The sequence below is a fragment of the Bos indicus x Bos taurus genome, chromosome 3 (genome assembly GCF_003369695.1).
Source record: "Bos indicus x Bos taurus breed Angus x Brahman F1 hybrid chromosome 3, Bos_hybrid_MaternalHap_v2.0, whole genome shotgun sequence".
NCBI classification, from domain to species: domain Eukaryota; kingdom Metazoa; phylum Chordata; class Mammalia; order Artiodactyla; family Bovidae; genus Bos; species Bos indicus x Bos taurus.
In genome coordinates this window covers 51,280,130-51,293,665 of record NC_040078.1, presented here as the reverse complement: position 1 = coordinate 51,293,665, position 13,536 = coordinate 51,280,130, and the positions used below count along the sequence as shown (strand labels likewise).

At 36.6% G+C, this 13,536-nt stretch overlaps 1 protein-coding gene across 4 annotated transcripts in view; it reads right to left on the bottom strand.

Annotated features, from left to right (window-relative positions):
* The window catches only part of GLMN (glomulin, FKBP associated protein), a 44,942-nt gene that overhangs the window by 30,885 nt on the left and 521 nt on the right, over nucleotides 1-13,536 (bottom strand). For all 4 annotated transcript variants that reach the window (XM_027536519.1, XM_027536523.1, XM_027536521.1 and 1 more), the window contains exons 2-7: nucleotides 13,067-13,129; nucleotides 12,524-12,649; nucleotides 8,279-8,398; nucleotides 3,815-3,923; nucleotides 2,488-2,728; nucleotides 893-995 (exon numbers count right to left, since the gene is read on the bottom strand). In XM_027536519.1, the coding sequence (XP_027392320.1) occupies nucleotides 893-995; nucleotides 2,488-2,728; nucleotides 3,815-3,923; nucleotides 8,279-8,398; nucleotides 12,524-12,649; nucleotides 13,067-13,105 (738 nt within the window). In that variant the 5' untranslated portion in view covers nucleotides 13,106-13,129. The remainder of the gene's footprint in view (nucleotides 1-892; nucleotides 996-2,487; nucleotides 2,729-3,814; nucleotides 3,924-8,278; nucleotides 8,399-12,523; nucleotides 12,650-13,066; nucleotides 13,130-13,536) is intronic.

The following is a 13,536-nucleotide window of genomic DNA, read 5'->3' as shown; positions in this document are numbered from 1 at the left end:
TAACCAGAAAGAACAAGCCATGATTAGAAGCTTGGAATTTTGAGTCCCATCCCCCAGTTCTAGAGAGGGGGAGGGACTGGAAATGGAGTTAATGTTTTATCATGTCTAAATGAGGAAGCCTCAATAAAATCCCCAAAATAGGAATTTCAGAGAGCTTCCAGGCTAGAGATCACAGTGTCCTGGGATCATGATGTATTCCAACATCATGAGACTAGAAGCTTAGGACACTCCAACACCTCGCCCTATGTAGCTCTTCATCTGGCTGTTCTTCTGCATCCTTTATCATATCATTTAATAAACTAGTAAAATAAAGTAAAGGTTTCCTTTTAATTCTGTGAGCTGTTGTAGCAAATAATCGAACCCAAAGAGCAGGAGGTCACGGAATCTCCCATTTGTAGCCAAGCCAGACAGAAGTTGCGGGTAAACTGGGAACCTAAGACTAGCAACTGGCATCTGAAATAGGGAGCAGTCTCATGGGACTAAGCCCTTAACCTGTGGAATCTGATACTATCTCCAGGTAGTTAAGTGTCAGAATTGAGTTAAACCGTAGGATGCCCAGTTGGCACTGCAGAATTGTTTCATATGGGGGGAAAAAACCCACACATTTTGTGACCAGAAATGTCAGAAGTGAAGTGTTTTGAGTGAAAGTAAAGGAAAAAGACACAGGAAAACTGCAGAATTTTTCTGTACAGGTGTTAATATTATTTATATCTGGTTATTGAAATTATTGCTGTTTATTTTTCATCTTTTTGTTTAACTATGTTCTACAAAAAATACATATTGCTTTATTAACATATGTGTCAATTTACATGTCCATGTGCCGCAGATGAGAATATAGCAGGTAATATTTTAGATTACAGATTTTATAACAAATTAAATTAGCTGTACTTACTATTATTTCGGATGCAAAACACTTTAAAGGATCATCTCCAGCTTCTTCAGACTGCTCAAGGAATTGTGCTGTCAGCAAAGGGCATTTCAAGCTTTTCAAACAACTAAAATTTAAGAAATAGGTAACTATTGAATACAGCACTTCCTAAGTATAAAATAACTAGTTTTCACATGAAAAATAACATAAATAACATGAAAAATAACAATAAAAAATAAAATAACCAATAATTCAATGGCCTGTAATGATGTAAGATTTTTCTTACTACTAATGGGGAGAGATAAGAATACTGTGCTAGACTCACTGTGCAGAAAGTCACTTTCATGTCTGGCCTGATGCGTACTGAATATTTGTCTTAGGACAGTGCTAGTGTATATGTAGTTTTCATAAGTTCGGGGAAAATCAGGACAATGCAGTAATTTTTTTCATAGAGCTGTATTTGTTTTATTTAGAAAACCAAACTTTATTCTGTGATTAAGCCCTACCTATTTCTTTAGTTAAAATGTATTTTCTTTCATGAAATGAGTTTTATAAATGGTAAAAAAGAAAAAAAAAAGGTCTAATATCCTAGCCTGACAAGATAGAAAGCTGACAGCAGTTTTAGTCTCCCAAATTTTAAAACTAAAATTATTGGTACATGTAATTCAATATAATCCAGTCCAGCACTGTCTAACAGTCCTATATATAATTAAAGCCCCATATGTAATTAAAAATTTGTTAGCTGTCACACTAAAAAAGTAGTAGGAGACAAGAGAATTTTAGTAATTTATCTTATTAACCCATATATTAGAAACATTATTTCAATGTTATCAGTATAAAAATTATTAAGATATTCTAGTATCTCTTTTAAGAACAGGTTGTTGAAATACAGGGAATATTTTACACTTCCAGCGCTAAATTTGGATTAACCATGTGTCAAGTGCTTGACAACAATACACAGTACTCCTTTGCACAGCCTATAGTACCCCTGGTATGAATGCTACTGGGTTCTCTGCTACTGTTTTTGTTATCAAAGTGGAATTTCAACTGTCTAGTGCATCTTTTGCTGCTTTCAAAGGGAGAGTAAAACATAATTCCCCTGGAAAAAAACAGATTCTTTGAGCTACAACTATCTATTCTTCCACTGCTATTGTTCACTTACCATAAGTAAAGGCAATCTATAAAAGAATATAAGTAAACTAAAAAAATGGATGTTTGTTTTAATTTTTTTGAAAAGTGAAAGTTGCTCTGTTGTGTCCTGCTCTTTGCAACCCCGTAGGCTGTGGCCTGCTAGGCTCCTCTGTTCATAGAATTCTCCAGACCAGAATACTGGAGTGGGTAGCTGTTCCCTTTTCCAGGGGATCTTCTAACCCAGGGACTGAACCTAGGTCTGCTTCATTGCAGGTGGATTCTTTACCATCTGAGCCACATGTACATATGATATTTAATTTTTTTAAATATCATTAAATGCCCATGTTACATCAACTGAATTCCATATTCTTCTAAAATTCAAATTTTGAAACTAAATTTACTTTCCATCACAAATAAAGGAACATTTTAAATAACTGAACTATCAAATACTTAAGTTCATTATGAATTGTTCTTAAAAATATACTTACAATTTCAGTATTTCATCTTTTAATTTCTCATTTTCCATTGAGTTTTCCTTGTTATCAATGACATACTCCACAAAAGGTTTAGTGAACTCTATTAAGGCCTTGCAGCACTGACAAAGGCCATAGTCATCTGCCTGTATTTGTTCTTTTGAGTATGGAACAGGAAGGAGAGAGAGCTGACTCCAAAGTGTAGACAATGCTAACCCAACTGAATATGCCTTGTTGTTACGAAGTTTCTGAATCACTAAAACAGAGACCAAGTTATTACTTGAGGCTGCCTCATGAAGTATAGTAAACAATGAAGAATAAGTCCAATAAATGCCAAATTACCACATACAGTTTCTCCCTCACATTCTGACAACTCTGATATCAAGATGACATATAACAGCCTAACTGGCAGTATTTTTTTTCCTTCTTAGGGGTGCATAAAATAATAACACACCTTACGATCATGGCACTTTACAACAGATGCCATGAAATTTTGTTTAGGTATGTTCTTACCAGGTTACATACTTAAAACTTAAAGAAGTAATTCTTTCTGTAGTCTTTGGTTGTTATAAGCATAAAATAAGATCAAGTATCTTATAAACTATAAAGCACTGTAAAAATGAAATGTAGTAGTATTTTTCTTTCTAGAAGACTTTAAATATTTCAATTGATACAAATCTGCGGGGCATTCACATTTAAAACAAATTTACTCTAGTTTCTGATCCCAGGTCCTTCTGATAGACTGTGTTACATGTTGGTTATAAAATGGTAGTCTCTTCCCATGCACAAATACTATCTGCCTTGGTTGCCAAAGTCGATTACTTACCAGTACTTTTTTTTTTACTCAGTCATGAAAACTTTTCTTTCCACTTGTTTCATTCTTCAGTAATACCTTTATTATTCCTAATCCCAACCTCCTAAGGCAGAGGCTGAGCAATGCCCTGCCTGATACCATTCTTAATAATTAAGATACAAGGCTACCACAACAAAATCAGATTGAGCAGTGCAGAACAGCCAAAACATATCCTTCAAATATGTTTACAGGAAAAATTCTAAATATAAGTTGCAGATAGGAAGGTTAAGCAAAAAGCTATAGGTTACAACAAAGCATGTGAAATGGGGCATGACATTCAACAATTTACTGGGTACCCACACTGTGCCAGGTATTGTCATCTTTCTATGAGCAGCAGGATTCAATTTGGCATTGCTATTACTAGTTTAAGCAGAGTACTCAATAATTAGGCATAAACTATACTTTGGTAGACTGTTGACATCTTGGAGTAACGTCAAGGCACTTACACAAATAAAACAAGCAACACTTAGGTATCAATATACTCATTACCTGTTTGTAATGGCTGAAGTAAAAGAAGAATAATTTGGGATATCTGTTTTCCGGAGGGCTCTTCAATCAGTTCAAGCAAACCCAACAATAATTCCTTTGGATTACATAACTATAAAAATATTCACAATTGAACCTGTTTAATACAAGTTGTATTTAAAGCCACATTATTATTATTTTTAAAAGGCATATACTGAGATAATATAATTATTTTTGCATATGAGTAGAACATCTCATAAAAATGTTTTTCAAAAATACACTGGCAAAACCCAGAGTCTGTGACTCTATGAAAGCAAACAATCAAGGTCTCCTAATGGACAGCTACATTTACGAGACTTAAATTACTGATGAATGGAAAAGTTAGAGAAATAGGGGAAAGGACAGCCTGATCACCAGAGCTGAGGTTTCTTTTGAGCTTTGATGTCTATTCTGAAGGCTGCCTTCATTTCCCAGAGCTTCTAGCAGGTAGGACATTTCTATCTCACACTGCCAGGGTGTTTAGATGAGTGCAGAGTCTCTTTTGTCTTTCCTGAAGAAACAAAACTTTGCATTGCTTTCTGACTGGTCTTATCACCTCACCTGCCTTGTTTTTCTGAAAGCTCTCATAGTTAATAACTAAAACCTAGGGAGTTCCTTCTTTCCAAGTATATATTTGTGTTTATTTACAGTGATCTCTAAGTGGCTTCTTATAATGTACTTTTCCTTAGAATTTCTCTCTCTTAACTATCATTTTTGGATTATAACTCTATTAACCTTTTACTCAGAGCCTCTTTCTAAGGTGGTCAATTAAACCTAATATATTTGCTACTTCTATGTCCACTGTGATCACCAGCATTCTAGGTTTTATTTTTTAGATTTCTTTGTGGTATATTCTTTTAGGGAACATACCACCGAAAAAAGAGGACTGAGATTTGATTTTACTTTCAACATTGCCAAAAGATCAGTGTGGCCATGAACTACCTCCCTAAATTATCTCAAGCATTAATTTCACATCTATATAATAAGCTACTTTAAAAAAAAATAGATCTTTTTAGGTCTCTCTTTGAAGATTCTGAATCAGTGGATCTAAGATAAGGTCAATCTGATCACACAGACCACAGCTTGTCTAACTCAGTGAAACTAAGTCATGCCGTGTGGGGCCACCCAAGATGGACAGGCCAGGGTAGAGAGGTCTGACAGGATGTGGTCCACTGGAGAAGGGAATGGCAAACCACTTCAGTAGTCTTGACTTGAGAACCCCATGAACAGTATGAAAAGGCAAAAAAAATAGGACACTGAAAGATGAACTCCCCAGGTCGGTAGGTGCCCAATATGCTACTGGAGATCAGTGGAGAAATAACTCCAGAAAGAATGAAGGGATGGAGTTAAAAGAAAAACATACCCAGTTGTGGATGTGACTGGTGATAGAAGCAAGGTCTGATGCTGTAAAGAGCAGTATTGCATAGGAACCTGGAATGTCAGGTCCATGAATCAAGGCAAATTGGAAGTGGTCAAACAGGAGATGGCAAGAGTGAATGTCGACATTCTAGGAATCAGCAAACTAAGATGGACTGGAATGGATGAATTTAACTCAGATGACCATTATATCTACTAATGTGGGCAGGAATCCCTTAGAAGAAGTGGAGTAGCCATCATGGTCAACAAAAGAGTCCAAAATACAGTACTTGGATGCAATCTCAAAAACGACAGAATGATCTCTGTTCATTTCCAAGGCAAACCATTCAATATCACGGTAAACCAAGTCTATGCCCTGACCAGTAACGCTGAAGAAGCTGAAGTTGAACGGTTCTATGAAAACCTACAAGACCTTCTAGAACTAACACCCTAAAAAGATGTTCTTTTCATCACAGGGGACTGGAATGCAAAAGTAGGAAGTCAAGAGATAGCTGGAAAGAGAGGCAAATTTGGCCTTGGAGTACAAAATGAAACAGGGCAAAGGCTAACAGAGTTTTGCCAAGAAAATGCACTGGTCACAGCAAACACCCTCTTCAAACAACACAAGAGAAGACTCTATACATGGACATCACCAGATGGTCGACACCAAAATCAGATTGATTATATTCTTTGCAGCCAAAAATGGAGAAGCTCTATACAGTCAGCAAAAACAGACTGGGACCTGACTGTGACTCAGATCATGAACTCCTTATTGCCAAATTCAGACTTAAATGGAAGAAAGTAGGGAAAACCACTAGACCATTCAGGTATGACCTAAATCAAATCCCTTATGATTATACAGTGGAAGTGAGAAATGGATTTAAGGGACTAGATCTGATAGACACAGTGCCTGATGAACTAGGGACAGAGGTTTGTGACATTGTACAGAAGACAGGGATCAAGACCATCCCCATGGAAAAGAAATGCAAAAAAGCAAAATGGCTGTCTGAAGAGGCCTTACAAATAGCTGTGGAAAGGAGAGAAGCGAAAAGCAAAGGAGAAAAGGAAAGATATACCCATTTGAATGCAGAGTTCCAAAGAATAGCAAGGAGAGATAAGAAAGCCTTCCTCAGAGATCAATGCAAAGAAATAGAGGGAATCAATAGAATAGGAAAGACTAGAGATCTCTTCAAAAAAATTAGAGACACCGAGGGAACATTTCATGCAAAGATGGGCTCAAGAAAGGACAGAAATGGGATGGACCTAACAGAAGCAGAAGATATTAAGAAGAGGTAGCAAGAATACACAGAAGAACTGTACAAAAAAGATCTTCATGACCCAGATAATCATGATGGTGTGATCACTCACCTAGAGCTAGACATTCTAGAATGGGAAGTCAAGCGGGCTTTAGGAAGCATCACTACGAACAAAGCTAGTGGAGATGAAGGAATTCCAGATGAGCTATTTCAAATCCTAAAAGATGATGTTGTGAAAATGCTGCACTCAATATGCCAGCAAATTTGGTAAACTCAGCAGTGGCCACAGGACTGGAAAAGGTCAGTTTTCATTCCAATCCCAAAAAAAGGCAATGCCAAAGAATGCTCAGACTACCACACAATTGCACTCATCTCACATGCTAGTAAAGTAATGCTCAAAATTCTCCAAGCCAGGCTTCAGCAATACATGAACCGCGAGCTTCCAGACGTTTAAGCTGGTTTTAGAAAAGGCAGAGGAACCAGAGATCAAATTGCCAACATCCGCTGGATCATCAAAAAAGCAAGAGAGTTCCAGAAAAACATCTATTTCTGCTTTACTGACTATACCAAAGCCTTTGACTGTATGGATCACAATAAACTGGAAAATTCTGAAAAAGATAGGAATATCAGACCACCTGACCTGCCTCTTGAGAAATCTGTATGCAGGTCAGGAACCAACAGTTAGATTTGGACATGGAACAACAGACTGGTTCCAAATAGGAAAAGGAGTACATCAAGGTTGTATATTGTCACCCTGCTTATTTAACTTATATGCAGAGTACCTCATGCGAAATGCTGGGCTGGATGAAGCACAAGCTGGGATCAAGATTGCCAGGAGAAATAGCAATAACCTCAGATATGCTGATGACACCACCCTTATGGCAGAAAGCAAAGAAGAACTAAACAGCCTCTTGATGAAAGTGAAGAGGAGAGTGAAAAAGTTGGCTTAAAGCTCAACATTCAGAAAAGTAAGATCATGGCATCCAGTCCCATCACTTCATGGCAAATAGATGGGAAAACAGTGGAAACAGTGGCTGACTATTTTTTTGGGCTCCAAAATCACTGCAGATGATGATTGCAGCCATGAAATTAAAAGATGCTTACTCCTTGGAAGGAAACTTATGACCAACCTAGACAGCATATTAAAAAGCAGAGATATTACTTTGTCAACAAAGGTCTGTCTAGTCAAGACTATGGTTTTCCCAGTGGTCATGTATGGATGTGAGAGTTGGACTATAAAGAGGGCTGAGCACAGAAGAATTGATGCTTTTGAACTGTGGTGTTGGAGAAGACTCTTGAGAGTCCCTTGGACTGCAAGGAGATCCAACCAGTCCATCCAAGGGAAACTGGTCCTGGGTGTTCATTGGAAGGACTGATGTTAAAGCTGAAACTCCAGTATTTTGGCCGCCTGATGCAAAGAGCTGACTCATTTGAAAAGACCTTGATGTTGGGAAAGATTGAAGGCAGGAGGAGAAGGGGACGACAGAGGATGAGATGGTTAGGTGGCATCACTGACTCAATGGACGTGAGTTTGGGTAAACTCCGGGAGCTGGTGATGGACAGGGAGGCCTGGCGTGCTGCAGTTCATGGGCTCGCAGAGTCAGACACAACTGAGCGACTGAACTGAAATGAAGATAAGGTTGGATAATTCTTACATCCACAAAACTTGGGAAAAATGAAATGGAATTGCCCATCTGATAAATAAGGATGGGCCTCTTCTCCAAAGAGTTCCCTCCTATATATTCATGTACTAAAGCTTTCTCACCAAAAACATTAAAGGAAATTATAAAATACTGCTGCATATTGCAACAAAGTGAATCTAGTTTTGTTAACTTACCTTTACCAATAAATCAAGCAGCAGGAAATGACACTTTCTTTTATCATCTTCCTTCTCATTCCTTAAAAGTGATCGAACAACAGGACCAACAAGATTCCAGCCCATATTCTTAACAATGACCTGTAAAAACGTTTTCAGAGTAAAGCAAATACTGCCATCTACAGGACTCTCACAGTGAGCTTTCTTAACCTGGTGAAGCTTACAATTTCCTCAAAAACAGAAAAGATGAGGCAAGTGTGTCCATGAACATCTCCCCATTGACTTCCTAGGACTGGCAGCTAAGAGATAACAAATTCTAAACTGGTTTTTAATACTTACACTGAGGAAAGGCAAATGAGTCTCTACTTTTAATCAGGTAAGTTAGTCTTTCCCAGGATTTAAATAGTTCCTCTATTTCCAACAAGAGAGCTAATTTGCTTTATATGAGCAGTACTTAAAATTTTCACGGAGAATTTTGCTCCCAATTCATAAAGCAATCCAGCCAACACTCATGAACCTTTTAAAGTTCACTGGAGAATCTCTAAGCATATTATAATCACGTAACTTCTGTAAACATAAAGGGGATACCACTTCATCAACTTTCTCATCTACAAACAGCTTCTATTTTCAAAGATATTTCAGAATGCTTATACAACTAAAAGTTTAACTTGTAATTAGTGATTCACATTCATTATCAAAACCACCGATTCCCTTTTTTTTCTAAAGCAATTATTTAATTAAGATGTATTATAGGCTGCCAACTGTTTGGAGCAAAGGGAAAGGATTCACCCCAGTTTCTCAACATCTGGCCTCTGGATGACATAAAAAATAAAAGGAGATACAAGAAGGTTTTATGACTGAGGAACAATTTCTAGAAATTTTCCATTAAGTACAAAAACTTGGTGACATGTTTTACTGTAACTCTTCAGCTTATTGAAATCCAAAGCAAAATTGAAAATGTTGCAATGTAAAATAAAATGTTCGTGTTGTTTTCTTTTTTAAGGCAGTAAAGTCAGTTTTCTAGCCAATTTCTAGTTTGCCTTCAAGTGTATTAGTTTTCCACTTTCTCCTGGCCTATTTTTTAAAGTTTTCTTTCTTAATTTGGCTTTTTCAGAATCAACTTTAATAAACAGAAATTTCCTGCTACCCATTCTAAACTTAGAAATCTAAAAGAACTTTTCAAAGAAAAACACACAAGCCACCCTAGAGCAAAACCACTGATTTTTAAAACTACTGGCAATATACTCCACTTCTCTGACCTGCATTCTACTTCAACTCATTAGTATTTATCAAACGTATTTGATAGGACCCTAGAATACTCTAGGTGCAGGAAGTAAAGCAAAAAACACATCAGATAAGCAATCTATCCTCAAAGGATTCATATTCTAGGTTCATTCAAAAGAAAATACATCTAAGAAGAATACAGATCAGTACAAAACTCCCTGAATGAACTCAGTCTTATAAAATAATAAAGACAGAGTATAAAGTATAGCAGAATAGTCACTTCTAACCAGGGAAAGCGAGAGGCTTCCCAGAACAGGGGATGGTTATGCTAAGGCTTGTTAAAGAAACAGAAGTTTATTAGGCATGGAAGTGAATGTGTTAGTTGCTCAGTCATGTCCAACTCTTTCTGACCCTGTGGACTGTAGCTAGCCAGGCTCCTCTGTCCATGGGATTCTCTAAGCAAGAATACTGGAGTGGGGTAGCATTTCTTCTCCAGGGGATCTTCCCAACCCAGGGATTGAACCTGGGTCTCCTGCAAGGCAGGCAGATTCTTTTACCATCTGAGCCACCAGGGAAGCCCATCTCTGAGTATAATTAAGAGAAATTCCAGATTCGAATAAAATTTTACATATCTGAGTTGAAAAAAGGATTGTGACAACATATCACACAATCATAATCTCAGCTGCAAGTTCCCCAGTAATTATGTAAATAATGAATCGTTATGAGGAAGGAGAATACTAACTATCCAGAAGCTACATCTTGTTCAGTTTAATACAAACAATTAAACTTGTACAGTTTAATATTACCAGGTAATAATAATTATTCCCAGTTGACAGATGAGAATGTCAAAGTTTAGAGATTACTGAGATGCCTCATGTCTGCTATAATGTGGCAGAGTCAGGATTTGCACATAAGGCTGTCCCACTCCAAAGCCCACAGTTTTCCCACTGTATTAGTGGTTTCAATGGGGGTGCTTTTGTTCCCAATCAGGGGATATTTGGTAATGCCTGGAGACATTTTAGTTGTCATTACTGGGGTGACAACTGCTACAAAATATCAATAGTACTAATATTGAAAATCCCTGCACTATAGCATCTTAGGACAAACTACCATTCCTGTGACTTTAAAAAACACTTTTTTTTTTTTTTTTACACAAAGTGGATTAACAGTAAGTCTTGATCAATCTTGACTGTCACCTTTCTTAGAAAAGAAATCTAAGGTGTACTTTTAAACTCTGTCTTATCAATATCTGAACCTCTGAATTGAGAAACCACACATGGGACTTCCCCGGTGGTCCAGTGGCTAAGGCTCTGCACTCCCATGCAGGCTGGAGGGAGCCCAGGTTTGATCTCCGGTCAGGGAGCTAGATCCCACATGCCACACTAAAAAAAAAAAAAAAATTCTACATGTTGCAACCAAAACCCGGCTCAGCCAAAAAATAAACCACCACACTTTACCAAGGTGATTCTCAAGCTATTAAGGTTAAGCCTCACTATTCTCAAGTCTGTAACAATCACCTAATCTCTAACAGTCAGACACAAATCTACATCTTAATCTCCTATTTCTCTACTCTCTAAACATTACTTTTCAATTACCTGTTGCAACTTAAACTCAACATTGCCAAACAATGCCAACTTCCTTGTCCTCCATCAAAGGAACTTTCTCCCCTTCTTAAATTGCCTTTTTCTGTTCAGTATATATTATCTCCTCAGAGGCTAGAAACCCCATCATCTTTGTCACCTGTCTCAATCTCACAATCAGTCCTCTCTATTCTACTCTAAAACTTCCTGCAAGTGCTACACAGTGCTATGGAGGTTGACGAAAATTAGTTAAGAGCTCTGAAACCAGGCTGTACAGATCTAAATGTCAGATGTCACATAAAAGCTAAGTAACTTGGGGCAAGTCACTAATTTTTCAGTGACACGTTCCTTATCTAGAAAATCCTATCAGGGGATTCAGGAGAGACTAGGCGAATTAAAAGATGTAAAGCACCTAAGAGCATCTGGCATATAGTAGATACACAATAAATAGTTAACTTTTATTAATTTTATTATGATTAGCTAAAAGTAAGGTACTCTCAAAGGTTCTCCTCTGAGAATGCAATTGGAAAAAACCAAGGAGTTAAAGAAAGCATTATTTTATTTGGGGCTACAGTGGTATTACAAATACATATCAAAAACAAATGTACTAAATAAAACATCCTAATATTTACTAAAAAAAAATTATAAATAAAAAGAGATAAGACCTTTGAACTAGTAAGAGATTCTGTAACAATGTATGATTAAAAGGTTTTAGTAATCTAAATACAATCAAGGTGCCCTGTATGTAATCCTAGGCCAGAATGACTAGAATGTTATAACAAAGAAAAAAATTTTTTTTTGGTGGAGTCACATGGCATGCCAGATTTTTGTTCCCTGACCAGGGATGGAACCTGTGTCCCCTGCAAAGGAAGAACCCAGTCTTAACCACTGGACTGCCAGGAAGTCCCTACAAAAACTGTATAAATAAATAGGACTATAAAGTATGTTCCTTGAAACAAGATGATCTCTCATATAGGAAGTGTGGGGCTGGGATGAGTCCGAAGACAAAATTAGGTGGTGTTATAAACACTGTGTCCCACCTGTTCCTGATCCCAAGAAGATCCTTTCCCATTGTGCAGAATGATTTCTGAGACAATTATAGCCGGATGATATTGGCCAATAAGGTCATCCAGCTCTCCCAAAATATTATTTGCATTTTACTTATATTTCAACTGTAACACTTATTCTGGAGAAGCTAAATGACTTAACAGATATAAACCATCTGTTTATTCTGCCTCTTTATTGCTAGTTCTTTACATGTTTATATCTTCCACTAGACTGTAAGCACCTTAAAGTATATAATTGATCTTATTTCCTTTTTATTTTCCACAGTTTTCTACAGTGGATCTTTAAGTTGATTCTTAAATGTTTGCTGAAAAAAATGAATGGATGAATGATAGTATCATGTGCCTATTCTCTTACTAGTAAAGACTAAAAAAGTACACAGAAAGATTGTACTTACCTTATTCTTTTCATTCTGAATAATTTCTAATAGCTGATCTATGTGCCCTTCATCTATACATCTTTGGCCTGCTAACTGAAACAGGCCAAAATCTTCCTCTTTAAAGTCTTGCTCTTCTAGGATTTGCTGGCAAAAACAAACAAAAAAACAAGTATGTTTAGGCAAATGGAAATTCAATAACTATTTGATTTTTCTCTAAAAAAAAGAAATCTGTTTAAATTCTAGATAAGCTGCACATAAGCATATGTATGAAAATTAGGATTAGGCTAAAAAATACTTCAATAAATCACCTTGAAATCCACTGTGCCAAAGAAATCTATGATAAGGATCCGCATTAAAAGTGTAAAGATTATTTCCTCAAGTGACATATCCAATCTGTCTTCCTGCCTTCATGCTATTTATTCATAGGTCAAAAAAAGCAAGGATTAAATTAGATTAACAATTTGAGTGACTGCAGATGTAATTAAAAATAAACTGTGCTCTTCCCATATTCTGAAAGGTCATTAAATGTCATTAAAAACAAAAACAGAAAAAATTACTTACACATCTCTTTATGATGGACTGTAGTTCCTCCACAGCCATTCCTTATTTTTCCCAGTTTTGATGCTGAAATTGATAATATAAATACACTGTTAACTATCAGTAATACTATACTGAATTATAAGTTACTTCATTCTGATGAATTATTAATAAATACAATAAAGAAAATGGAAGGTTTTTAAAGCTGAAAATTTTTTACTGAAACGTTAGCCTAAGAAATTAAAACAAAAACCAAAACAACAAAAACCTCTTGTTTCATCCTTTACGTTTTTTTGGAGCAAAATTTTGAAAGATAAACTGAAGGGGAAAGAAATTCTTTAGTTCATTCCCAAGAGGTAGCACAAATTTACACTAAGATCTTTTAAAAGACAGTCTCCCCCGCCCCCCCCACCCCCTCCCGCCCAAAGGTGGGCCTGCAATCAATTCTAACTATCAGGGAGCCTTTTTCTTTTCTTCTTTATTTTTTTTTTAAG